This window comes from Ahaetulla prasina, chromosome 1 (assembly GCF_028640845.1).
Source record: "Ahaetulla prasina isolate Xishuangbanna chromosome 1, ASM2864084v1, whole genome shotgun sequence".
In the NCBI taxonomy this organism is placed as follows: domain Eukaryota; kingdom Metazoa; phylum Chordata; class Lepidosauria; order Squamata; family Colubridae; genus Ahaetulla; species Ahaetulla prasina.
This window is the reverse complement of record NC_080539.1, coordinates 47951917-47977614: the sequence shown is the minus strand read 5'-3', so window position 1 is coordinate 47977614 and position 25698 is coordinate 47951917. Positions and strand designations below refer to the sequence as shown.

Here is a 25698-nt window from a genome sequence, read left to right as displayed (position 1 = left end):
TCATATTTTATATTTTTAATTCATTTAAGAGAGGTTTGAGTACAAATATCAGCAATACATGCATTGTTTACAGTCATACAGTATATTCCATCAGACACAAATGTATACAACCACACTTTAAGTTTCTGAAGATAAACCAAAAAAATTAATATGATGTAACTTTAGAGAGAGAGTGGTCAGTTCTGAAGTTTTTCAAACAGTGTAATATGGAGGCCTGATCCCAGAGTTAATTTGGTTTAGAGGCAGAAACAGCATGAATGTTAGTAATTATCTGTATGCCATCCTCTAAAATTGTAATCACAATATATTTTACCCTTGTTGGCACAGCTGTTGTAAACTAACCACCTTTCCTACAAATAAAACAGTATCTTATGGTTAAAGTTTCATTATGTCTCCATCACCAATAGAAAACCTAACCTTTGAATGACTACATTCACATTTATATTCATTTAATATTCTTAACTTTACAGCCTATTGCATGTCAGGCACATACAATGGTTCTTTTATCTTATACTCTAAGAATAAAGCTAGAGGAGTTTTGGTAGAACTGAGCCTAATATGGTCTCCAGTTAGTTAGAATAATTCAGCACACACACACACACACACACACACAAACAGAGTGGAGGAAATCCAAAGGAAGAAAGGATTTGTTTTTTCTGTCACATTCTAGGAGAAATTATTTTAAATATTTGCATTTGATTCATCAAAAAGGAGCTATATCTTCATCTCAGTAACATTTGGTGCACTGATTAATTTTTTGCACTAAGATCAGTTAGACCTTGATTCAAATCTGCCCTGAACCACAAATGCTGAGGGACTTTGGGCCAGCGATGCACGCTTAGTTCTGACAGCGAGAAAGGGATGATGTACATGCTACCATAAGTTCGTAGATGAAAGGCAGGATATGCATGTACTTGAAAAAAATCAGAAATCCAGTAGGTGTTCTACAACAGGAGAAAACTTTGGTGTGCATTCTGTGCACATGTGTGTGTGCCTTGACTCCTGGCAGCTGCCTGGACTTACCTCTGTAGTTTTTTTGCCAAGATTTGGAGAGTGGTTTGCTGTTGCTTGCTTCCTAGGACCAGGAGAGCGTGACCGGCCCAAGGTCAGGCAGGTGGCTTTGTGCCTAAGGCAGGATTAGAATTTTGTCTTCTAGCCTGGAAAACTACACCAATAGAATTTCTGGCTACTATATTTGTTGAAAGCTTAATCACAATTAAGAAGGAATGCTGAAAAAATTAGTTATTAAAATTAATTAAAACTATCTTTAATTTTATAATAGTCTATTATTATGAGGACCCAGATTGTTGGGAGCAATATGCTGACTCTGTAAACCGCTTAGAGAGGTCTTTTTACAGTGAGGCAGTATATAAATCTAAGTGCTATTGCTATTAATCTATGGCCATTTTCTTTCCAAGTCTATTCCATCTGCAGACATCAGTTGGAAGAGCCCACATAAATTGTTAAAAAAAGCAAAACCAGTTCAAAATAGGTAAATTAGTGGAAACAAATTTGATGTCAACCTATGAATAACAACAATTCAGTCTGGATGATTATTTTTGAAGAAAGGGACTATTTTACATAGACATTCATAGAATTGTAGTTTGGTGCCATAAGTATTTACTATTTCAAAAATCATTGTAATTTTAAAGATTACTCTTTTTCAGTGTCACCATCTTATTGTGTGGGGGGGGTATTTTCTTTTGCTTTTATCTACTGGTCCTTCCATGCAAATTCCCAAATGCCTCTTGCCCACTCCTTCCAATTTCTTCTATAGGGCTGAGGGAATCAGAAGACCAGATTTGGATAGCCCCACCAGAGTGGAGTGGAACGAGAGAGAAATTCACTGTATAAATAATGTTTGTGTCACATTGTGCCCCTTACTCCATCAGCAAAATACATTGGTATACAATTAATTGCTTAAAAGAATTGTGCATGTTTGAAGATCTCAATCATTTCAGTGTGCAAAGCTTTTTTTTAAAAATACAAATCTGAAATATTTGTTTTAAATATTTGGTGAGAGTTTTGACCTTGAAACATCTCCTGAAATGACCTGTTTCATTCTTTTAATATCTGTTATCAAATCCTCTGCAAAATACTGGTGCTTCATGGTAACTTAGTATCATATCTTCAGGGAGGGGACTCCATATAATTAAATAAAATGACATTAACAAACTTTGCAGTGCAGCTGTATTTAAAAGACAGAAATAACTGGTATTAACTTGAAAGGCACAGATATATCAGATTACCCACTAGTGCTTTATTCATGAAATGATTGGGCTTATGTATTTTTGTTTTTATTTATTTAATAGGCAGTTGTACATGTTCTTCTAGCAGTCTTCCTCAACTGCTGTATCCAGAATTCCTGTCCCCATCATTGTCAAAGCATTACCAAAATATCTGGATATTGTACATGAACATTTGGACATAACACACAACCTCATTTTTAAATGTTTGCTATAGAAACAAATCAGGTTCATTCATTTATTCATTCTTGAACAAACTTTCCTATTTATGATAATATTTTTGCCAATATCTAGTATACAAAACTTCAATCACTTTATGGAACAAATGTTCTGAGTATACGAGTATTTATAGTTTAGTGCTTTTACTACTTAACTGCTTTGAAGGATTGTAGATCCCCAGCTTCCTAATTCTGTTGGAATAAATCTACTGACCAAAGGATTTTCACTGCCTAATAATACTAGCATGCATGATTCCATCACATTATGAAAGACACAAATCAGATACATTGTAAAATATATACCCAATATCAGAAAAGGCCATACAGACAATTGCTTAAGGTGGAATACAGCCCTTTTAAGATATTTTGTTTTACATAATCAGGTGTGCTATTTTAATATTCCTATATAAGGCTTTCCCAAATACTTACAGTATTAAACATTGAGTCCAAAAGTTAAAAGTAAATTCTGCATCTATGAATTATTTCACAAAGTTATCCTCTATAGCTTCAATTTTTGCTTGCTGCCTTAATTTATACAACATGTATGTAAAGGAAAATAACATTGTACTGCATTTTTTTTGCCTATGCAAGGACTGAATGCAAATAATACATAATTCAAAAAAACCACAGTAGTTTTACTGACAGTTACATCCTGCCTCCTTCGCCATTGAAATAACACTATAAAATTAAGGGGAAAATTATAATTAATGGACAAACAGATATGACAGTGTGGTTACAATAAACGGAAAAGTATGTTATTTTTTAAGAAGCATGTACACTAACATTTCAGCATCTACTATGTAAAACGAGGCATATCCTAAGGACACCTGAATTTCAATAAAGTTAGTAATTGCAAACAAGAACTGAACAGCTGAAAGGATATTCCTCAGGATATCAGTTCTCAAACTAAGCTTACCTAGTAAACTTAGGACATTGCATAAAAACTTAGGGCATTACAATAGCTAATTTGGTTTTTTTATCCCAGTTTTATTAATTTAGGAAATAATTCAAGGTGGCAAACATACCTTATACTCCTTTTTCTTAATTCTTTTAATGTCAAATAAACATGGCAAAGCAAACATCCTCAGCTGAAAAAAACCTTGACAAGCAAAAATCATGAATATTCCCATCCCTTAGGGAATACTGTATATTTGCAAGCACTCCACATTATTTTTATTAGGCCAACATTATTTCATTATGTTCAGAGTACATACTTTCAAGCTAGTCAATCAAAAGCCTGTTATTCAAAAGGAATTCTTGGAATTGAAGTCCACACTTCCAATCCCTTGCCTCTATCTGTCTAATGTGTGGCCTCCATGAATTCTATCCAAGACCATATTCTCTTGTGTGTAAAACCTTTTCTCCACTCTACAGCATTATAATTAATCAGATTATCATTCTGATTCAACTTCTCGCCTTGCTTTTAAATCCTAATGGGTTTAGCTGAATTTCTTCTGCCTTCTTGGGAATGTGACTGCAAATTTTAAGCATAAGCAAGAACAACACAATTTATACTCTATGAGTGTACACAATAGTAGTAGTAATGTTGTAATTCCTACCCAATCTGAGTCAATCTGAATACAGTAAGATTGATACCTTATGAATGTAATAATTAGGAGTAATACTGTAATTGTTTTCCAACAATTCCCAATAGTTATTCAATCAACTTTCCTTTGTTTTAACTTCAATAGAAGCAAGACTTTTACTGGTGGTTTACATCTGCCAGATCATGCTCATTGGTCCACTGACAAATGGCTAATTTCATTTCATCTTCCCAAGTTATAAAGCTGTCCTACAGTTTTGACCTAAAATATTATAGCATGCAACATGCAGTGGTATCTAGAATGACAATGTATTTATATAACGTGTCTAACGATCTTAACAAGAAGTACTAGCAAAGTGTGTTGTGGCTTCCTGAATTTTCAGTGTAAGGCTATGATCCAAGTACCCGTAGGTAGTTTCAAATAACTGAACTTATTTATAAGTACGTACGTATAATTTCAGGATATACATTTGCAGTTTAGTGTCTCCTTTTCTGCTAAATATTCTGAAGGCACTAACAAATTATACAGTAGACTGTTTACAGTACACTATTTGCTATATTTGTGACACCCTCATGTTTCCCAAGGAGTCATGATAGTGTAGTTATGTAATCTGAACTATTTTGCCTACCTCTGAATATTAAAAGAATTTTTGCCTTAAATGTTTTAATATGTTTTTCCCATTTCCCACTCAAGACAGAAACTAGCAGTCTTGCAAGGAGACAGTTAATTTTTTAATATAATAAATTACACACTAAAATAAAATTGTTAATTTTAGGATTGGAAGGTCTGTGGATTCAGTGCCCTTTGTAAATATACAAACTATGTCAGAGTAATAAGGAGAAGTTATCTTCTCATTATGGTAAGAGAATGCCCGATTTATGGAGGTCAGGCATGAAATAGCTCTGGAAAAGTTCTATTTTAATATTAAGAAAGGATATTTTGCAGTGATAGGTTATAAAAAATCAGTTATGTTGCTTCATTGAATGCATTCTTGCTGACTATAAGTTTGCATATCCATGTCAGCCCTAATTTTAGAAGAGGACCAATGAAACGAAGACATGAGTGATGTCTGGCCAGACTCCATTCTCTTCCTATGGACTAACAGCAAGTTTCCTAGATCCAGCCATTCTCCTATGTACACTTTCTCTAGAAGAGCAATAGGGAGAATGCTGGTTCTGAGTGAAGAGTCTTCACTTCTTAACTTCTAATGCATATTGGCTGGGTTCATGCATGGTACAATTTATTCAGTGTTATATGCCACTTTTCCAATAAGACAAAACATTCAAAGTGGCTTTCAATTAAAATATGCTAAGCAATTCTGTAGTTTGTTTAATTTAGCTCAGCTTATGCAAACCAACCAATTGTGATGTAGTAACAAACTGTAGCATAGTACAATACCTGAACCTAACTGCATTATTTTGGGATTACTTAATGCTGGCAAGAAAACTGGGATAAAACAGTTGCCCTGCCACTTATTTGAGAGACAGGAATGACCTTCCCTCGAACTATGATCTACTCTAGTACCACTTTGCTTTCTGCACATGGTTTTAACTGGATTTTCAGTCATGATTTGGACTCGGATACCATGGATGTGATTAGCATCAGTTTACTTAGATTGGATAAATTAGAAAGGGAATACGAATTCACAAATGATAGACAGAGATGGAATAATGTGGACTTCAACAACCAAACCATTGTTTTGCTATGCCAAGTGAACTGAGATAAAATTACTTAACCCCAAATTTAAGCATGGTTTATTGGATAATGGTGTGGGTTCCATGTATTACGATGCCTTACTGGGTGAATTCACACATCATGGTCATTGCAATACATGAATCCAACCAATATTTGTGGAACAAGGAAAGGATCAAGGTCCTTTAAAAGCTTCCATTTCACTATCTTGGAAACTTTTCCATAAGGTAGAAAGGCAAGCAAAGGGATGAGGGTTTGTTTGTTTTTAGAAACCAAGAATATAATAGGATTTTGCAATTGTGCCAGCTTGTCAGAAGAAAAAAGGATACAGTTTTGCAGTCTCCCACAGTTAGTTTCTTGCAAAGAACATACATTTAAAAAAAAACAAACCACACAAATAAATATATATAAAGGCAAAGATATTGAAGAAACTTCATATCACGCAAAACAGGGCAGCTTTTTGTTTTAGCTTAAAAGCAACATTGTACAAACAAAACAAATTAGGAAAGTTGTTAGGAACAAAGCTAAGGCACTAGAACTGCAGCAAGTAAAGAAAGAAAAGATCCACAACTCTTAGTGGAAAAATCTTCGGTCTCTCAAGGGCACTGATACTTGCATTTGCTAAAACAATTTATTAAATTAGAAGGAAAAAGATAAAGACAAGACTTGATTATACCCCTGGATTTTGCTGACATTTAAAAAAACGATTATGTTGTCCTCAAACATAAAGATAGGCTTCAGTTACAGGATTTGTTATTGAAACAATGCTTTAAAACGTTTAGAGTCGATGAGAGCTTTTTGGTTCATCTGGGACTTTCCTCTGAAATGTTCGACTTTTGAAATTAAAAAATTATGCCACTTTTTCCCTTCTTCTTTTTGGCATGATGTGCAGGTGTAGTGTTCAGTGTTTTTTGGTCTTCCCTGGATCCAAACAGGTGGACACTTTCCAATGTGTTCATTTTATCCTTAATTATGACAACTTTATAAATACAGATGGCTGGTTCTGTTTTTGAATGGTATCATTCAGAGGAAAGATGCAAGAGATGGCTACATCTACGATACCTTGACAAAGCTCTGCATAAAGTTTCCTAAAAACCAAAAGGTGGAAAACAATAATTAAAATTATGCATATAAAATATTAACATTTCAAACACTGATCCAGAATATCTGCAATCTTCGCCCTGGTCAACAAGCTGATTTCACAAGACAGTTGACTTACTGATTTTGATCATACTTAGAAGCTTCTGTATTTCTTGCTAAAAGCTACAGCAGATGTACATAAGGTTTTAAGTGTGTGGGTTTCTTTTCCGCCACAGGAGACAGGAATTAACTTCTCCCAGAAGACAAGAATAGATCCCAACTGTTAGATAATTGCTTCTGTGCTCCTGACTTGAGCACATGTTACTTTATTTTTCACTGCTTCATAAACTGCACTTAGAACGACAGGCAAGGCTATCCAACACCTGTCCCTGGAGGCCTCTGATGCCAAGGGCTATAAAGGAAGCCACTCTGTGCTGAACTTTTTTCAAAACCCTTTCCTTAGAGGGGAAGATTCAGATGCAAGGCAGTTAGACCTGATTATAGTGGTGATGGATGCAATACTGGACGATCTGAAAAGCCAGGCAGGCTACAAACCATCCTGTAGAAGATCCATCTTTATGATCAAGTATTGACACCAGTGGTGAAATTCAAACTTTTTACTACTGGTTCTGTGGGTGTGGCTTGGTGGGTGTGGTGTGGCTTGGTGGGCATGGCAGGGGAAGGATACTGCAAAATCTCCATTCCCTCCCCATTGCTGGGGGAAGGACATTGCAAAATCTCCATTCCCACCCCACTCTGAGGCCAGCCAGAGGTGGTATTTGCCGGTTCTCAGAACTACTCAAAATTCCTGCTACCGGTTCTTCAGAACCTGTCAGAACCTGCTGGATTTCATCCCTGATTGACACCATCTTAATAAAGAATAGCAGCATTACAATGACCTTGAAGGTCTTCCAGTCCAACCTCCTGCTCAAACAGGAAACTCTATACCATTTTAGACGAATGGTTTTCCAATATCTTATTAAAAACTTCCACTGTAGGAGCACCCACAACTTCTGGAGGCAAGTTGTTCCACTGATTGTCAGGAAATTTCTCCTGAGTTCTAGGTTGGTTCTCTCCTTGATTAGTTTCCATCCATTGCTTCTTGTCCTGCCTTTAGGTGCTTTGGAGAATAGCTGGACTCCCTCTTCTTTGTGGCAATCCCTGAGATATTGGAACACTATTATCATGTCACCCCTAGCCCAGTAGTGGGCTGCTGGTGATTGTAACAACCAGTTCGCCCAGCACTGAAAATGTGAGCATGCGCGGCCTTCAGTGCATGTGCACGGCTTAAAAAATACAGCGATATAGGATAGAATAGCGCCGCCCCCCAGGTCGCAACTACTGGTTTGCCCAAACCGGTCTGAACCGGCAGCAGCCCACCTCTGCCTTATCCCTTCTTTTCATTTAACTAAACATACCCAATTCCCGTAACCATTCTTCATATGTTTTAGCTTCCCGTAACCATCTTTGTTGCTATTCTCTGTACTCTTTCTAGTCTCAACATCTTTTTTATATGGTGACCAAAACCGGATGCAATATTCCAAGAGTAGTCTAATGAAGGCATTATAGAGTGGTACTAACGTGATCTGGATTCTATCTGTTAATGCAGCCTAGGACTATGTTGGCTTTTGGGGAAGCTGTAGAACACCACTGCCATCTTGATGACATGTAATCAATGAGCACTAAGGGGATGTAGAATTCAGCAGATTTCCAGCTCACTGTAAAATCTCCACAGTGAGTGTTTTGGAGCCTTCCTGAAACCCAACTTTTCGTGTTGGGAATAGCTGGGCTTGGAAACTGACAAAGGTGACAGTAAGAAGACTCTGATGTTGGATTTCTTCTTTTGGAGAGCAAAATCCTCAAGATCCTATGAACATTGGGATATTGCAGCAATTAAAATTTGGAATATCATATTACTCCAAGAGATTGATAAAATCCCTTCCACTGTTTATCTATACCCTGAATTTTTTTTTTAAAAAAAGCTGTTTATATGTTACACTGTATTATTAATAAACTTATTTAGTTGCAATAAACTTAATTAGTTGCATTTAGTTGACATCATGGATGAGAGCCCAGTTTACTTTTAATTTCATTATGATTCTCATTTATAATCTGTTAGTTGAAATCAACTAGGCTCAGAATAACGTCTATATATTTCAATTGAAAGATGAAGGTTTTGACGTTATTGTGTTGGGAAGAAAATAATTTTCAGGTTCCCAATCATTCAAACATTCACAAGAATCCAATATGAATGTCAACAACCATCTCAGAAAGAATATTAAACACATGCACAGACAGCAGATGCTGGCCATGGATCTAGGAATGCATCAAAACACTTGTTCTTTATCACTGGGCCATTTGTTTTCCTCATACTAGCTGAAAATAGCATCTTGAGCTACTACAGACAGACCTGAAATGCTAGTATCATTTAATACTAATTGAGCTCTTTGTCACAAAAGAGGGTTAGTGGTAGCTCATAGCTGCTCTCTCCACTTTAACAGGGCAAGGCAAGAACAACTTTCAATTAGTTTTCCAGTGAAGTAGGGGAAACCAGAGAAAGGAATGGTAAATAAAGTCACAGGAGGAGCCTTTTTGAATTGATCCTTTTGCATTTCAAGGGATTACACTGGATTTCCTTTCATAAGAATGCAACAGTTGCACTCTCCTTTGAGCTTCTGCCTGCAAATACTCCCAGCAGGAAAAGACCTAAAAGCAGTTACTTGGAAGCAAAAGAAAAATATCGATTTGTGCAGTTGCCACAAATGGAGATCACTTGCTTTCCAATGTGTCTTTATCCAGATTTCTCTAAGTAACTCAGCCAGACTTGCATTCATTATGCTCGACTTTTAAGTGATTCCAAGAACAATAGTAGAATATTATTTTGTATATGTTCTATATTCAGAAGACATGGCCCCATTGCGAACCGGTAGTAAAGGTAAGTAGAACCCACCCCTGCTTCTATGGCTATTATTTTAAAGCATATTTTGAGGGTGGTGGTGTTACTATTGCTTAATTTTGTAAGCCACCTAGAGTAACGAAGATGATATGAGCAACTATTTAAATAGGATCAAATAAAATGAATCCCAGCAAGGAGGGAAAGGGAAAAAAAACTATCTAAAGTCCACCTATCCAAATGCTGGCTATGGATAGTCTTATTGGTTCAAAACAGTTTACAATAAACTCTTAAGGAAGACATTATGACACCATTCACATATTCAAGGGGACATTTAGAAGGATGCTTACTGGGCACATGCAGGAGCACCATTGACTTCAATTAGCCAAACTTTCAAGTCCTCATCCACCATGAAATCAAAACCAAAGAGCTGGAAACTCTGATAATGAAGATGTTTGGTACTGATAGCAGGTTCTATACACATAAGGCAGTTTCTGTGAATAGAATGAAATATCCCATCACTGAATTATTTTAAATTATGTTTTGTTCAACACCTACAATACTTATATTGAATATCAGAGTACTAAAAAGTACTCTGATACTGAATATCTTTGCTTAAAATAACAGTAAAGTCACCGAGAAGGATTATATGGCAGAATTTGCTCACTGAACGGGTTCACCAATTGCATTAAATCCATAATCTAGTTTTATAGTTTTGACTCAACATTTTGTGTGAACAGTTAAGTATTTATGGCAGCTTTCTAGGACTCGTTTCCCAAATCCTGTTTTGGATTTCACTCTATATAACTGTACTGGTCAAGGTGGTGGGAAATTGTAGAAGTTGTGGTCCAGGATATCTGGAGCCCAATAAGTAGGATTTTAAATGATTTTGTATTCAATACAGTAATTAAAGTAAAGGTAAAAGTTTCCCCCGTCCAGTTATATCCAACTCTAGGAGGCAGTGCTCATATCTGTTTCTTAGCTGAGGGAGCCAGCATTGTCCAAAGACCCTTTCGGTGGTTCTATGGTCAACATGGCTATATGCTGTTGTTATTTTTCCACCAAAGTGATACCTATTTATCTATTTGCATTTACATGCTTTCAAAGTGCTAGGTGGGCAGGAGCTGGGCCAAATAATGGGAGCTCAGCCCATCGTACAGCACTCTGGTCTCGAACCTGGGCTGTCAGCTTTCCAGATGACAAGCCTAGTGTCTTTAACCATCTGAGTTTTATTTTAGGAACTGTATTAAATTTTTAAACTTTTCATCTTAGCATAAACATTTGCAAGCAGCATTCCGTGGCAGGTAATGGACTTAACATGATGCAAGTCATCCTGATGATATACATACATTAAGTATTTTTTATGGAAAGCAGGCTTGCTATAAAGTAAGACGCCTAGAAACTCTGTGCCTGATTAAACTTGTCTTATAGTGTAAACATACAAAATGGTAGAAACATTAATTAAAGGTGGCCCTCGACGTACAACCATATGTTTAGTGACCGTTCGAAGTTAGCAATAATGAAAAAAGTTACTTATGATCTTTTTCACACTTACAACCACTGCAGCATCCCCATGGTTATATGATCAAAATTTGGACAATTGGCAACTGGCATGCATTTACGACAGTTGCTGTGTTCCGGGATCATGTATCACCATTTGTTACTTTCTGACTAGGAAAGTCAGTGGGGAAGCCAGAGCCACTTAACAACCATGCTACTAACAATTGCTGTGTTTCACTTAACGACTGTGGCAGGAAAGGTCATAAAATGGGTTGGAATTCACTTAAGGCTGTCTCACTTAGTAACATAAATTTTGGGGTCAATTGTGGTCATAAGTCAAAGGCTACTTGTAACACAGGAGGAAATTGTTGGGTATCCCTAGAATTGTTTTCCTACAGCAAAAAAAGGAGCTAAATATTAAATATCACTGCAAATATATATTAAATATCACTCCTAATAGAGAAAGACTGTGTGTATGTGTGTATGAGAGAGAGAGAGAGGGAAGGAAGGAAAGAAGGAGAGGGAGGGAGGGAGAGAGACTGGAAAATTCCTGTCCCTTTTCTCCATTCTCTGCCACATTCACAATTCCAATTCCAAGGGAGACTTCACATAGCCTCCAGGGACCACATTTGATGTCTTTGGCCTCCTAGCCTCTAGTCTCAGGTTGTTAGAGTGCCGATAATATATGAATAATAATTGTGCAAAAAAGCTTCTTGCCAATAGGCTAGGATGAAAATAAAAGACAAATACATACCTTATTATATTTTTGACTTGCAGTAAGATTGTATTTTCTAAAGTAACGTTCAAAGTATTCACCAAGTACTGATTAAACTCTTCAAAAAACATTTCATTCCCTTCTTCATATCTCCCATAGTTTTTAGAATATTCTTTCTGTATGCAGTGATTGGTCAAATGACAGGTTTTGTCCAGGAAATTAGCACTATTGTAAGGTTCTGAAGAGGTCCGTAGAACACCTTCTCTGTAGAGGTAGATACTATACTGGTGATCCACTAGGACCCAACTTCTAAAAGTTAGAAAAACAACATATTAGTGTATATTTTTTTAAAAAAAAACTAGGTATCACAATTCCAAAACAGAAGAATCAGATTTAATAATGAATATTTGACAACATGTGGTAATTAAAGTAAATTCAAAAAATAAATATTTAATAAAACTAAAAAAAGCAATACAAATGCACATATCCACTGCATTTGAACAATTCTAAATTGACAGAAAATTAATGAAAAGCACTGTCAGGGTTCCAAGTAACACCCCACCCCCATGAAATTAAAATCCGAGGCTTGCAATTCCTCAAAGCTAACTTTTATTAGAGATGTCATATTGGCACATGTGGGAAAACCCGAATCTGAGAGCTTCTGGGTTTTCCTCACCCAAAAGAAAGTTCAAGACCTTGCCCACTTCTCCCACATGTCCATCACTGCTCCAATCAGTTCCCTCACGTAAAGAAGACCATCTCCACGTTCTTCTCTGCACAGCTGTCGGACACCATGGCCTTGAACTTCTCTGCAAAGTTTTATTATGGATAATTCTACTTCACTCATGCAATCCCCCCTCCCAACTTCCCACGGTAGGATTGTGGCAGGCCTAGATCCTGAAGGCACCAAGGTAATATGGCTTCCAGGCCTGACAAGCACCTCAGACATAAAATATTTTTTTAAAAAGAAATCATTACCTAATATCAAATTTGCGATGACCTGGTTCTAAGAGCATAGGCTTCTCCAGATATTTTTGAATCACATGCACTTGTCCTTGATTATCTATAAAATCCAGAAGTTCAGTAGCCTCTGAAGAAATAAGAATTCCTTCACCTAATTGAAAAAATAAGGGGTTGAATAGAGAAGTACTAAATAAAATATCAACAATCCAACCCTAGCATTCTTAGAACTGTAATTCAAAACTTTTTTGGGGGGGTTTAACTTATAACTTTGGGTATCAATAGAAGAGATAGGAGAGTAACTCAGGGTGGAACTGTGTAGTCCTTGGTGATCACTGAGCTTGATTGTTTTCTTGTAGGTATTTCATTACCTGGCTGGAGCATAGCTGAAATCAAGGGACTACCAAGGAGAAAAATATACCCCACTAACACAGCAAGCTCTGTAAATAAAAAGAGAGCAAGCACCTCTCTCTTCTAGCACTGAAGATGTTACCTAGCCAGGTAATGAAAGGTCTGCAAGAAAGATCAGTTTTCTAGGCTGCTAGTATAGTAATAAAGTTTTGACTGCTGTTGCTGGACTCCAAAAAGCAGGCCTGGTTACTTTTCTTACCCAACTATCTGTCAGTGGAGTTGTGGTCTCAACAGATCTACAACACAGCTACCACGCAATATTTGACCTTAGGGAAGGGAATAATTTTAACTGGCTTTAGTATCAATCTCTTTTTCCAGATTCTGTTCATTTTCTCTATCAATTTTAATCAAATTATGCCAAATTATCCTGGCTGACTGCGTATCAAGCTATACCATGGTTTATTTTACCCATGGTTTGTCAAACAGGCCACAATTGCTAATGTATCCCAATAAGCCCAAAAATTTGATTGAAAAATGCAACAGTTTTTGCTCCATGAGACACACTAGGTATAAAACAAACACACCACATTGTGGCTTAACACAAAGTAGTAATTTACCCATGGAACCCAGGAGAATATGTCTGAATCAGTGACTGAATAGCAAAGTTGGAATTTGAATATGAGACCTTTTTTATTAATAAGCCATCGTTTTTATACTCCATGGCTCCCTAACTTCTCTTGGATAAATAAAAAAACTATACAAATAAAAGTAATGCATTCCAGAGTCTTTGTCAGAAATTAACCTTTGGCTCCTGCTGAAGATTTGGCTATCCACACATTTCCTTCTCCACTCTCTTTCCTCTTCTGATAGGATGACAGAAAGACTTCCCTTTCATCTGTTCTTGTGTTGTTTATTAGATGATGAAGCCCATTCTCAGCTGGAGCTACTGGTGTCTTCAAATTGGTTGGATAAATCACATAGGATTCTGGAAACCACGTGCAAGCCTCCACCAATTCAGGACTTGTCTTGATTAATCTACAGAGACAAAGATCGAGATCTTAGCTGGTCTTTTTGATCTAAACATCTTGCATATTACTGCTAATTGCCTCCAACACATTTGGATCAATCCAATCATTTCTGTTTTTCAGAACACAGTACGGAAATGAATACAGTAATCCAGTGACTCTACTTCTCAATGCATGTATTTCCAAAACTATAGGAAAACTTTTTTTGGGGGAAAATATTCCTATGATGGAAATAATACATTATCTATTCCTTAGTATCTACGTATGTCTTGAAGGACAAATGCAGCTTGTCCAGTTAGTTTGGATGTAGGCGCTTCAGTTTCTTTGATATCTAGATAAGGGAAAATGCTTCTCAAAAACTCCTGATAACTATTGCTATATTGAGGTGGATGCTGATCTAAAGTAGCTGTCATGAAAGACATGTTCCAAAAACTTGATCTGATATCTTCTTCAAACCTATAACCTAAGATCTTCTGATCCAAGCTTAGTGACTGAAACTGAAACGATCAGTATATGATCCCTAAGAATGAGGCCTCCTCCAGAACAATTGTTCATGCTAGTTTTCAAATACATGCTATTATTCTGTATTAATTAGATAATTAAGGACTTTATAGCCCTTCCTGTCTACTTATATAAATACTCACAATAGGCCCTGTGCACCTGCTGCCTATGAGCAAATTTTGGTACCTTTTGAAGCCCCTTTTATTTCCCTGTCATTAAAAAAACAATTCCAGTGGATCAGCCAAAGATCTCTGGCTTTCTGATCCCACAGCAGCCAGCTACTCAATCTCTAGGAAGCTCACAGAGAGGACATGGGAACAACTGTTGTTATTACAAATAATTATTGTATTTGTGAACATGATGATCCCGATCTTGGGGGAAAGGTAGTATGTTTTGATAATCTTATCTCTTACGAAATAACGTTCTAATTGTATTACCATAAAGCTATTTTAAGGTGGCAATTAATGTAGTTCATGATGCCCGATACATATTGACCTACACAATGTAACTGTGTCCTAAATGAATACATCCCCAAACCTCTTACCATTCAACCTTGGTTAGAATTGTTCAGATTTGATGTTATAAGAAAAAGAGAAAAAGCATCATGTTCTGTACACTTTCTCCATATTATAAGAAAACAAAAGAAAGCTTCAGTACAACTGCCAGTATAAGTTTTAACTTCCAAACTGTGACAAGCTCATTTTAAGTTTTTTTTCCCTAAAATTATTTTGCTCACAATCAGGTGCTATCTTCAATCAAATGCCTTGATAATTCTGGGAAAGACTTCCCCACCCAACTTACACTCTCCAAATATGTTGAGCTTGTAACTTTAAAACTCCCAGGCATTAACAAATCAAGTTTTGGATGAAGTAAATGGTGAAATAGCTGTAATGACCAATTGCCTGGCAGCAAGCTCAGTTTAACAGAGTCCTTCTGAAGGAGAGGATGAGAGATTCTTCTCAGATGGCTGTTCCTCATGAGACCGCAGGTTAATAGTCATCGTGCAGGTCTTAGCACCAGGAGACAGAAAACCATCAAGCTTTTAACAATGAGAGCCTTTAAGGACACTGGATTTTGGAGAACCTTTAAGGACACTGGATAGGGACACTAGACCTTGTTTTCTAATCACCCTAGGACAGGGGTCTGCAAACTGTCAAAGCTGGCTGAGGAAAGCTGGCTGAGGAACTCTGGGAGTTGAAGTCCACAAGTCTTAAAAGAGCCAAGTTTGAAGACCCCTGCCCTAGGATTTACAATTATTTTACAGTTAAGAAGTCTTCCAAACAACAATTTGAAAAACTACCTGGTGAATAGGTAGTGAGTAAAACTTCAACTCAGAATAGAAGAAAAGCTAACTAGAAACTTAATATAAAAAATGGCATAAAGCTGAATAAGAATTTAAGAATTTAATGGATTAATGGACTAGACAGACACACATTCTACAAATAATTGGCTGCAAAAAACTGGCTTGGAATCAAATTTACCAACAGTTTAAGGAAGAAGATATTCTTGTTGTGCCAGTTAAAATGTCTAAAAACCTGCTATACATTTTGCAAGATTTTAAATGAATCCTAAAACACAATAAAACATTTGGCAAAGCCCACAAGCATTTTATTTTATGTTTCAAGAAAGGTCAGAGATTAGAAATGCCAACCAGAACTTAATGGATTTCATATCCTTAAGGCTTATTAGTATATGTAAATCAACAGAGCATAAAGGTCACATATAATCCAAATGTGTATTATCCATTAAAACATGCCCTCTAGCACTCTTTTTCACTGAAAGAGAGTGGCCTGTCATGCAATTTTTAGCCAAGCAGCACAATTCTAGAAGAATTATAAAGTAATACCTTTAGTCATATTTTATATATATATCATACACACACTTGGCTTTTTATAGCCTTAAAAATTGAAAGAAGGCTCTTCCTTCTAGAAAAGTATTTGCTTTGTTGCTATTAAGGAAAATGAACAGAAGATTATCAATTACATTCAAAAATCATTCCAGTTTCCAAAGTCTGTGACCTGAAAGTAATTATTAAGCATCCATATCTGAAAATGAGGCAACGCCAGTTTGAAGTCACAAGGCAGTAGGCAATTTCCTGTATTTGAAATTAATTGACTGTCAATGGCAGCACTGAGAAGTTAACCAAGAGGAGAATTCCAAGGGATTTGTTCCCCAAAAGGCAACCAGACATTTAAATAAACCTAACTACATACAGAGTAACAAAGCAGCGGCACAGTAAGCACAAATGAATTGTCTTCCTGAAATCCAATGTCTACAACACTTTTACTAAGATGGAGAGTGTAATACTCAATTAATTTTATCTACATTTATGCTGAATGGCCATGCACTAAGACCCACAACCTCTTTATTTTTACATATAAATAACATATCATCTTTGCTCATTTGTATTCACATTTTTCTTTTCTTTTTTGATAAGTATTTGGAATGTAAATTGCTCTTTTCCATATCTAAAACAGTTGCAGTGATTAACCAGTAACCAGTAACAAGCTGAGCATCCCACTGAGTGTTTTGATGCAGGCGCAACTTCAGGAGATTGACAAAAGGCAGCATGGATCCCACTATTACATGTAAACAAGCAAGCAACAATATCTTACCTCACTAAAGAAGCTTTTCGACAAAGTTTATCAGCACCTCGGTAGTAGTTCACCAACTGTGTAAGTCCAGGTTCATGACCTATGAAAAAGGAATGTTAATATCCACGTTGTTTGCATTCTGGAAACATTTTCAAACAAATATAAACAAGCATTTATATAGCTAACACCGTTATTAATCTCCACTTTCTTAAAAACAAAAAAGTTGTTTACTGCAGAATTTTTAACATCAGCAACTTGTATATCTTGCATATATTTGATTTAAATACATATTGTTGGAAGATGATTAAGAACTCTTCGCATAAATATGCATGGGCTAATTAATAACACTATCTAAATAGTGAAAGAATATTGTCAGCTATCTAGTTCCACAACAAAAAAAAGAATGTGAAGATTTCCTAGAAGAAACTATAAGACAACCTGCTTTGCATGCAGTAACATCACAGATTCAGTCCCTAGTGCCTTGAAATGTGGAGGATCTGTCTGTCAGCAGATGTTGGGAAGACCAGCAGGCCAAAGGATGAAAAGGACAAACACAATGACTTTTTGTAAGGCAGATTCCTGGGTTGCACTAATGCTGAAAATCATTGACAAGTAACACAATCACACTGAACTTAGGCATCTTACTATCTTTGCTTTAAAATGAAGGGAGTTATTTTATGGAAAAGTCTAAATTGCCTCAAGCATTCATCAGCAAATCTTTCAAGATTCTTTTGACCAATCTTGGATGAATTTTCAATGAAAATTTCAAAGCACTCACAATACCTAACCAGGAACCAGTTGGGCTCTTGAAAAGAAGTTGCTGTGAGCATGTTACATGACATGTTTTGATTTAGATCCAGGTTTAAATAGATTCAGGCTTGCCCACCTTTGTTTTGGTGGGGTTGCTTGAAGAATTTGACAAGATTAGGGAAAATTTATAATGTTTAGACTCTTTTGTCAAATGTACTTAGCAAGTACTGCTACAGTTAATAAAGAGAAGTGAAGAGGGATTCCGTTCCTCCTACCCCTAAAATACTAGAGGACCAGTAAGCAAAAAGCTTTTCCTGGAATGGAAGTGATGGCTAGTGAGAGAATAAAAGAGATGGTGCTTAAACAAAATAGAAAAATATAATTCAGTAAGCCCAGTAGATATCCTAACACTTTTGATCAGTGAAAGGATTCTTCTGCACTAGATGTAACAGAGACATTAGAATAGTAACCCAGCATAAACCAAAAGAAATGGTTAATGAACAAATAAAATTTGGGTGCTACAGAAGCTGGGAACCTGCCCAGCTATATATAGAGGGTGTAATCTTTCAAAAAAAGTTAAAATTGGGAGTAAAGAGAAAATGTAACTAGAGAGAGGGGGGAGAGAAAAAAGTGTATTCCCACCTCAAATTGCGGGGGGGGGAGGGGGGTGGTTCCAGAAAAATTGGAAACATTAAAATTTTTGAACAGATTTTTTTTTTGAAAAACGAATGCAGTAAGACAAGATTTCTGTACATTGCTCCCCTTTATTCCCTCCTCCATATTGTCTATTACTTTGTAGTAAATTTAACTACTGAATCAGAACATGACAGGTCCCATATACAGATAATATGTAAAAGAATCAAGGAGCTTTTTCAATCCAAGTAATCTACAGTTGTCAGAATCAGAAGTGTATTGAGAGGATAAATTTAAAGCCTCAAAAACCCAAAACTGACAACAGTAATAAATAAAAAAAAATGAGATTCAATATAATATGTAAAAACTATATGCAGAATGTTTTCTAATTTTTCTTGTTTTTCTTCTTTTTCTAAAAAATGTGACTTTGGAGAAAGTCTAAGACTACGGATACATAATTGACACTAGAGCTTCATCCTCTTCAAAAGAATAGATCATATTCTTGCCAGAAAGCTTTTATTCTATTTTCTTAATTCTGATGAACTGAAATTTTAGACACAGAGACTTTGATTTGTCAATTAAAGCAGGAAAACCACACCTATTGATCCTTTTCTTAAATTAAATTAAATTAAATTAAAGGAAATAAATCATTGCAGTCTAAATATTTTGTCATTCCAAAAATCCCCAAAGGTTGTTATTTTTCTTCAGGTTTATTGTCTTCTAGGTACTCGCTTTTGGAGGCTATAATTCATTTTTGCAATATTATAGCCCCCTGCTTTCGTTTTAAAAGATGAGTCTTATCTATGCTGCAACCCAATCTTCCCTTCCCTCCCAAAAAATATCTCTCATCTCCATTACACAAAGATACCATGCAGCATTTATACTCCTAGTTTGAAACTAGGAATGCCCCAAAGTTTCCAAACCTGGACAAATTGCATCATCATATGAGCCCTTATTCAAAGACCAGTAAGTCCAGTTCCATTCTTGAAAGGTGGACATGACCAGAGACATCCGCAGATAGCCACAATTATATATAAAAAAAGACGACAGCCATGCAACAATGTCAGGACACAATATCCTTTTATACTTGTGTCTCAACACTGAAGACAAGTATTAAGTTACAAGGTTTGTATTATGACCTCATAATATAATTTTGTCACTTTCTCCCTGCTTATGACGCTGATGGACAAAAAGCTTCTGCTAATGCAATCCATTAGCCTTTTAAACAGACCTCTCTCACTGCTGACTCATGTTACTCAATCCTCAGTCCTAATTGCTTTGATCTCAATTCTTCTGGCAAGTCGCTCAGATTTTGCTGTTAATAATTTTATTACTTTTCAGTGCCTTCTTCAGTTTATTAATATTTTTTTCTTCAAGTTTCATATGGGATAGAAAAAACTCCGTTTATCTTTTCTTGATTTGTCAAAACCAACATGGGCAAGCTTTTCCAACTTGGCAATCTCCAGATAAGTTGGAACATTTGGAGCCAGCTTAACCTAACAAAAGTTTGTGGCCTAACCACTTGTTAGACTTAGCTATGCTGGCTAGGAATTCTGGGAACTGCAACTCTTAAACAGGAGGAGCAGCATATTGGGATAGGTGGTTATAAAGTATCAATATTACGGCTGCATGGTGCACAAAGCTGCTTTCACAGGAGTTGTTAACTCCTCAAAGCATCCATTTGCCAGGATGATGAGCTGTCTGTCCTCAGCCCTCCAGAGCTGTGATGTGATCCCAGAAAAAGGCATGTTTGGTTTAAGGAGTTGAAAAACGGTGCCATATTCATGTATTTCTGCTTCAAACCCAGAACATTACACATATTATGTAAAAGACTTAATAATAAAATCATTATGCCTATACTATTCCCTTGTTATCCCTTAAGCAATATTAATCAAATCACTTTCCTCTCGAGATCAAGAGAAACCTAGTCAAAAGTAGCAAAGACAACCTGAAGTCTAGAAGTTACAGCCACTATAATAGTTCCTTTAATATCAGGGAGCCTGCTAATTCTTTCTCTAGTGAGGGATTCTGAGCCCATTATCCCCAAGTTAAAAACAAAACTTGGGGGCAGAATTTGAGGAAGAAACAAAATGTAACCGGAGCCGGACATAGGATAGCTCAGCCTAACTAATTCCTTGCTAACAGGACTGTTGCATTTAAAGGAGAAATCAAACATTTTCATAAAATCCATCCATTCCCAGCCCTGGTATCATTAACAGCATATAAATACCTATCAGGGAAAAACTGAAAACAAAATTTATTGCCACAGTAACACAGATAATCTTCTTGGCCCAGAAATTGTAGTCATTCCAGTTTCAGCCATAGGGCTGAAAGACATCAGGTGTCTGACAAAGGAACCACACCAACATTTACACTATCATGAATGTTTTGTAGCATAAATGTTCCACAGGATTTCGCCTTCTGCTGAAAGGGTGATTTATGACTTGGTAATTGCAGCATTTTAGTCATGCAAAATGAATACTTCCCTTAAATAAGCATATTTTTCTTTATATAAAACTTTTTGCTGTGGCATCTTATTTTGCTTACTCATATACTCCCAACACTGAATAATGGCCAGCACAAAAAAGCACATAATCCGTTATATAGTCAGAATCCTTATGACATTGTACACCCTGGAGTACTCATCTTATTTTAAATTAACCAACTGCCAGCATCACTTAGTGGCTGATTCCAAACTGATGTCCTCCAGATGTATTGGACTCTAGTTCCTTGTTCTTCCCGGCAACATACTGGCCAGGGGAGGCAGGGAGGCTGATTTTAAGGGTGACAGATTCCAATTACCAGTTTATTTAATTCCAAGTTCAAAAATAGGAGCAAAAGTAATGTCTGTTCTTTTTGAAATCATGGCTAAGATTTACAGCAGGTGTAAATCAGAGAGTAGATACTTTTGTTGAAGGAGGTGCAGTCAAGGAAGGAGAGCAATGCAGAAATCTCAAGGCAGTTTCAATGATTCTGCCCACTCTTTTAATAAATGGGTCATCAGCTCTTGTTTGGTTTCTTTAAGCAGGATCCAGTTCAGTATAAAAATTACAGATGCAATGTTATGGCCACATATTTGGTCTGAATTTTCTGTTTTACCAGAAAATTCAAAGGAGAGCTATTTTTGTCAAACACCCTCCACAAGAATAGTGTTTGGAAAGCAAGAGGTATGTCTATATTGAACAGAAATCTGTAAGTTGCATGTAAATCAGTTATATCTTTCTAACTCCAATGTAATTAACTATTTTTCAGGAACTAAGAGTGAAAAGCAGTTCTAGAGATTTGTTAGTCCTTGAGATACCATAATTCTCTCTGTTGCTTTAAAGCAGGATTTGGGCTGTGATTCATTACTTTTATACTGGCTCCTACAGTATTTTGCATTTTCTAGGATGGTTTGCTTTCTCCTCTATTTTCCCCCCAAAGCCTTTAGTTACGCTTTCAGTGTACAAAGCACTTTTACACTTTTTACTTTTAGTTAAATAGTTTGTTAAAAAGCCTTTTTAAAATATTAGACCAGTGGTTTAGAGCTCACCGTCTGGAGCATACTTTCTCAAACTTGTGCTCTTAAAATGTTTTGAGGCTACATCATTATCAGTGAGCAAGAATGGCATTATAGGAGGATACAAACTGGGAAATCTGGAGTACCAAAAAGAGATTTGTTCTACTGTTTAATTGGAGATAGCTATGCTATTACCTTCAGTGTTAATAAATATCCTTAGCTAAACATATTTATAGGACTTGGTCCTCCTGTTCCAGTCATTCCAGGTCATTTTCCACATTCAGCAAGTCACACCATTGTAGAATTAAAAGAAGCCAATTAGGACCTCAGGTCCAATCTGCTACTCCATGCAAGAATCCAAATTAAAGCATCTCTTAACAGATAACTGTCCAACTTCTTAAAAAAAATCAGTGGGGAGCCCAGCCCTCTCTTAGCAATTGCCCTTATTCTTGGATTAAATCCAATGGGACAGTAGTGAAATCCAATTTTTTTTACTACCGGTTCTGTGGGCGTGGCTTGGTGGGCATGGCAGGGGAAGAGTACTGCAAAATCTCCATTTCTACCCTACTCCTGGGGGAAGGATATTGCAAAATCCCCACTCTGGGGCCAGCCAGAGGTGGTATTTGCTGGTTCTCCAAACTGCTCAAAATTTCTGCTACCAGTTCTCCAGAACCTGTCAGAACCTGCTGGATTTCACCCCTGAAATGGGACCTCCAGATTAACCATACATATAAATGTAAAAGAAAAGCCTTTCAAGTTGAACTCAATTCCTTATGCCTATGTGGAATAACAAGTCATCTTCTTGGCAGGAGTATAATAGAAATTTGACACTGTCTTGGGGGATGGAAGATGGGTTTGGTGACTACAGTCTATTCTATAGCCCTAGAATTCTCTAGAGATGCCCACCTAAGTTCTAACTAAGCTCAATACTACTCAGTTTGTGAGTCCAAACAAGACCATCCAGAGGCCTGGATGACTCTATCTCTTTCTGATGCCAGTGAAACCTGCATGCGTATAACAATAAATAGAATGATTGTTGTGGCTCTCTAACATCACAATAATATAAGAAGCCACTCTATAAAAGAAAATCATTCTTCTTTTTTGCTTTTGAAAGACTAATGCAGAGTCCATGAACTGAATTTTAAAACAGCCCACTTGAAAATAAGCCTCTTCTTTTAAATTACAGCAAGAGGCATTTTTCAGTCCAATTCCCTAAATTCTCAATCAGTATGGCATAAAACTTTGAACTAAATTGCTGATCTACTTTTCAGTGGAAGAAAATGGATTCTACAAATTTCTTCCATTGAAAAGTGGATCAGCATCCAAGTAAGTGAACCAATAACTGAACAATTCAGTTCAAAGTTTTATGCCATACTGATTGAGAATTCAGGGAGTCAGACTGAAAGGTGCCAAGTTAAAGAAGCCTGTTACTTATTTATAAACATTAATTCCTCTTTTTGATTGAATAATTTTTAGTATTTCTCAAAGATTATCCCAGGTGGAAAAACATTCCACAATTCACTTGAATAAAAATCATTGTAAAAATCCATTATATTCATAATCCTGGCCTCAGTCACAATCTAACAGAAACATGTAGCACATTACTACATGCATCTATCTACTCAAAGCTAAATCCCATTTGGGGTTCCTGGAGCTTGCTCCCAAGTGAATGGGGACTGCACACTGAGTAAACATTCTAAAAACACCGAGTCTATGCATACTGTAATATTCTCAACAGGTTACAGAAATTAGTAATACTTAGAGAGATTTATCCCTCTGCCTTTATTATGAATCATTTCAAGGAATATATTCAGTCTTTAAAATTCACTGCTCATAGAAAACCTATTTAAATATACTCTGCACCCGGTTCAAACCAATATGAAGAAAAAGGCAGAGAACTTGATGCCTGACATCTGACAATCATGTTCAATAGTTTGCTATTTGGTGAGCAACTAAAATATTATTGCAAAAGCAAAAAAAGGGATTTTTTTAAATGCCAAAAGGAGTCGGCAAAGTTGCAGTCATGTTGGGAAAAAAATCACTGACATACCAGTTTGAATACAGCATCAATTGTTACAAAAGCTGTAAAAACTATATTACTGTAATTTTATTTTGATTTTAGATATCTATTTTCCAGGGGAGTGAATATATTATTGCAAAATAAAATATCAACAACAATGCTAATTTAACGGATGAAAATGCCAAAAAACAAAAACAAAACCCACCCCATCTCAGCACCTGTATTTCCCTGCAATATTTTCTGACCCCACAGATATACACATCCACCCTTTTCACAACCTGGCATCCGGCTAGTCTCATTGGCTTGCTAAGGATAAAGTCACTCCTAATGTTGCAGCAGACAACACCCCATTGCTAACATCTGCAGACCCCGGTTTGGCAGGCGTTCCCTACCGCACCCCTCTCTCGCCAGCACTTCCAAACTTCGGCCGCCGCATGCAGATCAGCGGGGACCTTGGAGACCGATCAGGTGCCGGGGTTGGGAAAAAGCCAAGCACCCCTTCTTCCCGAAGAGCTCCGCAGAAAGGCTGCCTCATGCTTTGCGTGCCCCCCACACCCCTTCCCACCCTCCGACCCGGTCGGGTGTGCCCAGGTTCGCGCGTGCGGCTTGCTTACCCAGCCTCCCAAAAGGCAGCCTGTTTCTCTCGCCCAACATGAGGTTGAATCTCGGATTATCTCTTTTGAGCCTCTTCCATTGTCCAGTGGAGAGGAGAATTTTAGAGACTTCAGCATAGATGCTGCTGTTTTCATCTCGCACCACAAACGTGTACATCTTTTAACCGTAGGTCTTAGCCTTGTAGTGGTGGGGGGGAGGGAAGTGGGGGGGGGAAGCCACCGGTCACTTGGAAGATCGAGCTGAAAACCCTAATTAAAAGGGCATCAATCCCGCCCATTCACGCAAGCCGACGTCTCTCGGCTGCCTTCAAGAGAAATTAAAACCGGCATCGCAGGAGGAGGCGCTCCTTTGCAAGCTGGGGTGGGCTGCCGTCTGCTCCGGGTGAGGCGGCAGCTGCGTCCCGGGCTGAAGAAAAAATAAAATAAAAAATAAAAAGGGGGTCGCTCGGCTCGATTTCCCTCGTAAGCCGCGCCCGAAGGAAAACCGCTTGAACTACTAAGCGGAGCCGTTCCTCGCCTGAACTCTCAAGCACTTCCTGCAGCGCTGCCTACATGCTGACGACGCGGCGGCTCAGCATCCCAAAGCGGCGGCCGGGGCAGAGCGGCTCCCGTTGAATCCCTCCAGCTTGCCCATCATCCGGAGGACGCTGACAAGTCCGAACCATCGGCCCCCTTTGCTGCAGGCGGGTAGCCGCCCATCTGTCGGGCTGCCTTGTGCCTCTGGACCCGGAGGCTCGCCCATTGCCATGAGGACTCCTCCCCAGCGGGGCCAGCGCCGAAAAGAGGCGGATCCAGCGAGGGGCCGAGCCTCGGCAGTTGCCTCACGACGTAAAAAGAGTAATTGAGTCGCGCCGCCCTTTCGG

The 25698-nt window shown here is 37.4% G+C and overlaps 2 protein-coding genes across 5 annotated transcripts in view; one reads left to right on the top strand and one right to left on the bottom strand.

Moving 5' to 3' along the window:
• TTL (tubulin tyrosine ligase) lies at window positions 1-25577 on the bottom strand. 3 transcript variants are annotated; one of them, XM_058165104.1, is made up of 8 exons: window positions 25388-25577; window positions 24836-25241; window positions 17341-17419; window positions 14002-14234; window positions 12867-13002; window positions 11928-12197; window positions 10024-10167; window positions 1-6788 (listed from the first exon to the last, which is right to left on the bottom strand). In XM_058165104.1, the coding sequence occupies exons 2-8, from the start codon at window positions 24990-24992 to the stop codon at window positions 6671-6673; spliced, it is 1137 nt and encodes a 378-aa protein (XP_058021087.1). In that variant the 5' UTR covers window positions 24993-25241; window positions 25388-25577; the 3' UTR covers window positions 1-6670. The 3 variants fall into 3 exon arrangements, with proteins under 3 accessions (XP_058021087.1, XP_058021086.1, XP_058021088.1); XM_058165103.1 differs by having other exon boundaries at window positions 24836-25577; XM_058165105.1 differs by lacking the exon at window positions 10024-10167 and having other exon boundaries at window positions 24836-25577.
• Window positions 25515-25698, top strand: part of LOC131189173 (uncharacterized) — a 30614-nt gene continuing 30430 nt past the window's right edge. Inside the window, exon 1 of one of the 2 annotated variants that reach the window (XM_058165096.1) lies at window positions 25515-25672. In XM_058165096.1, coding sequence (XP_058021079.1) covers window positions 25582-25672 — 91 coding nt within the window. In that variant the 5' untranslated portion in view covers window positions 25515-25581. The remainder of the gene's footprint in view (window positions 25673-25698) is intronic. The other variant, XM_058165098.1, reaches the window with a different exon arrangement.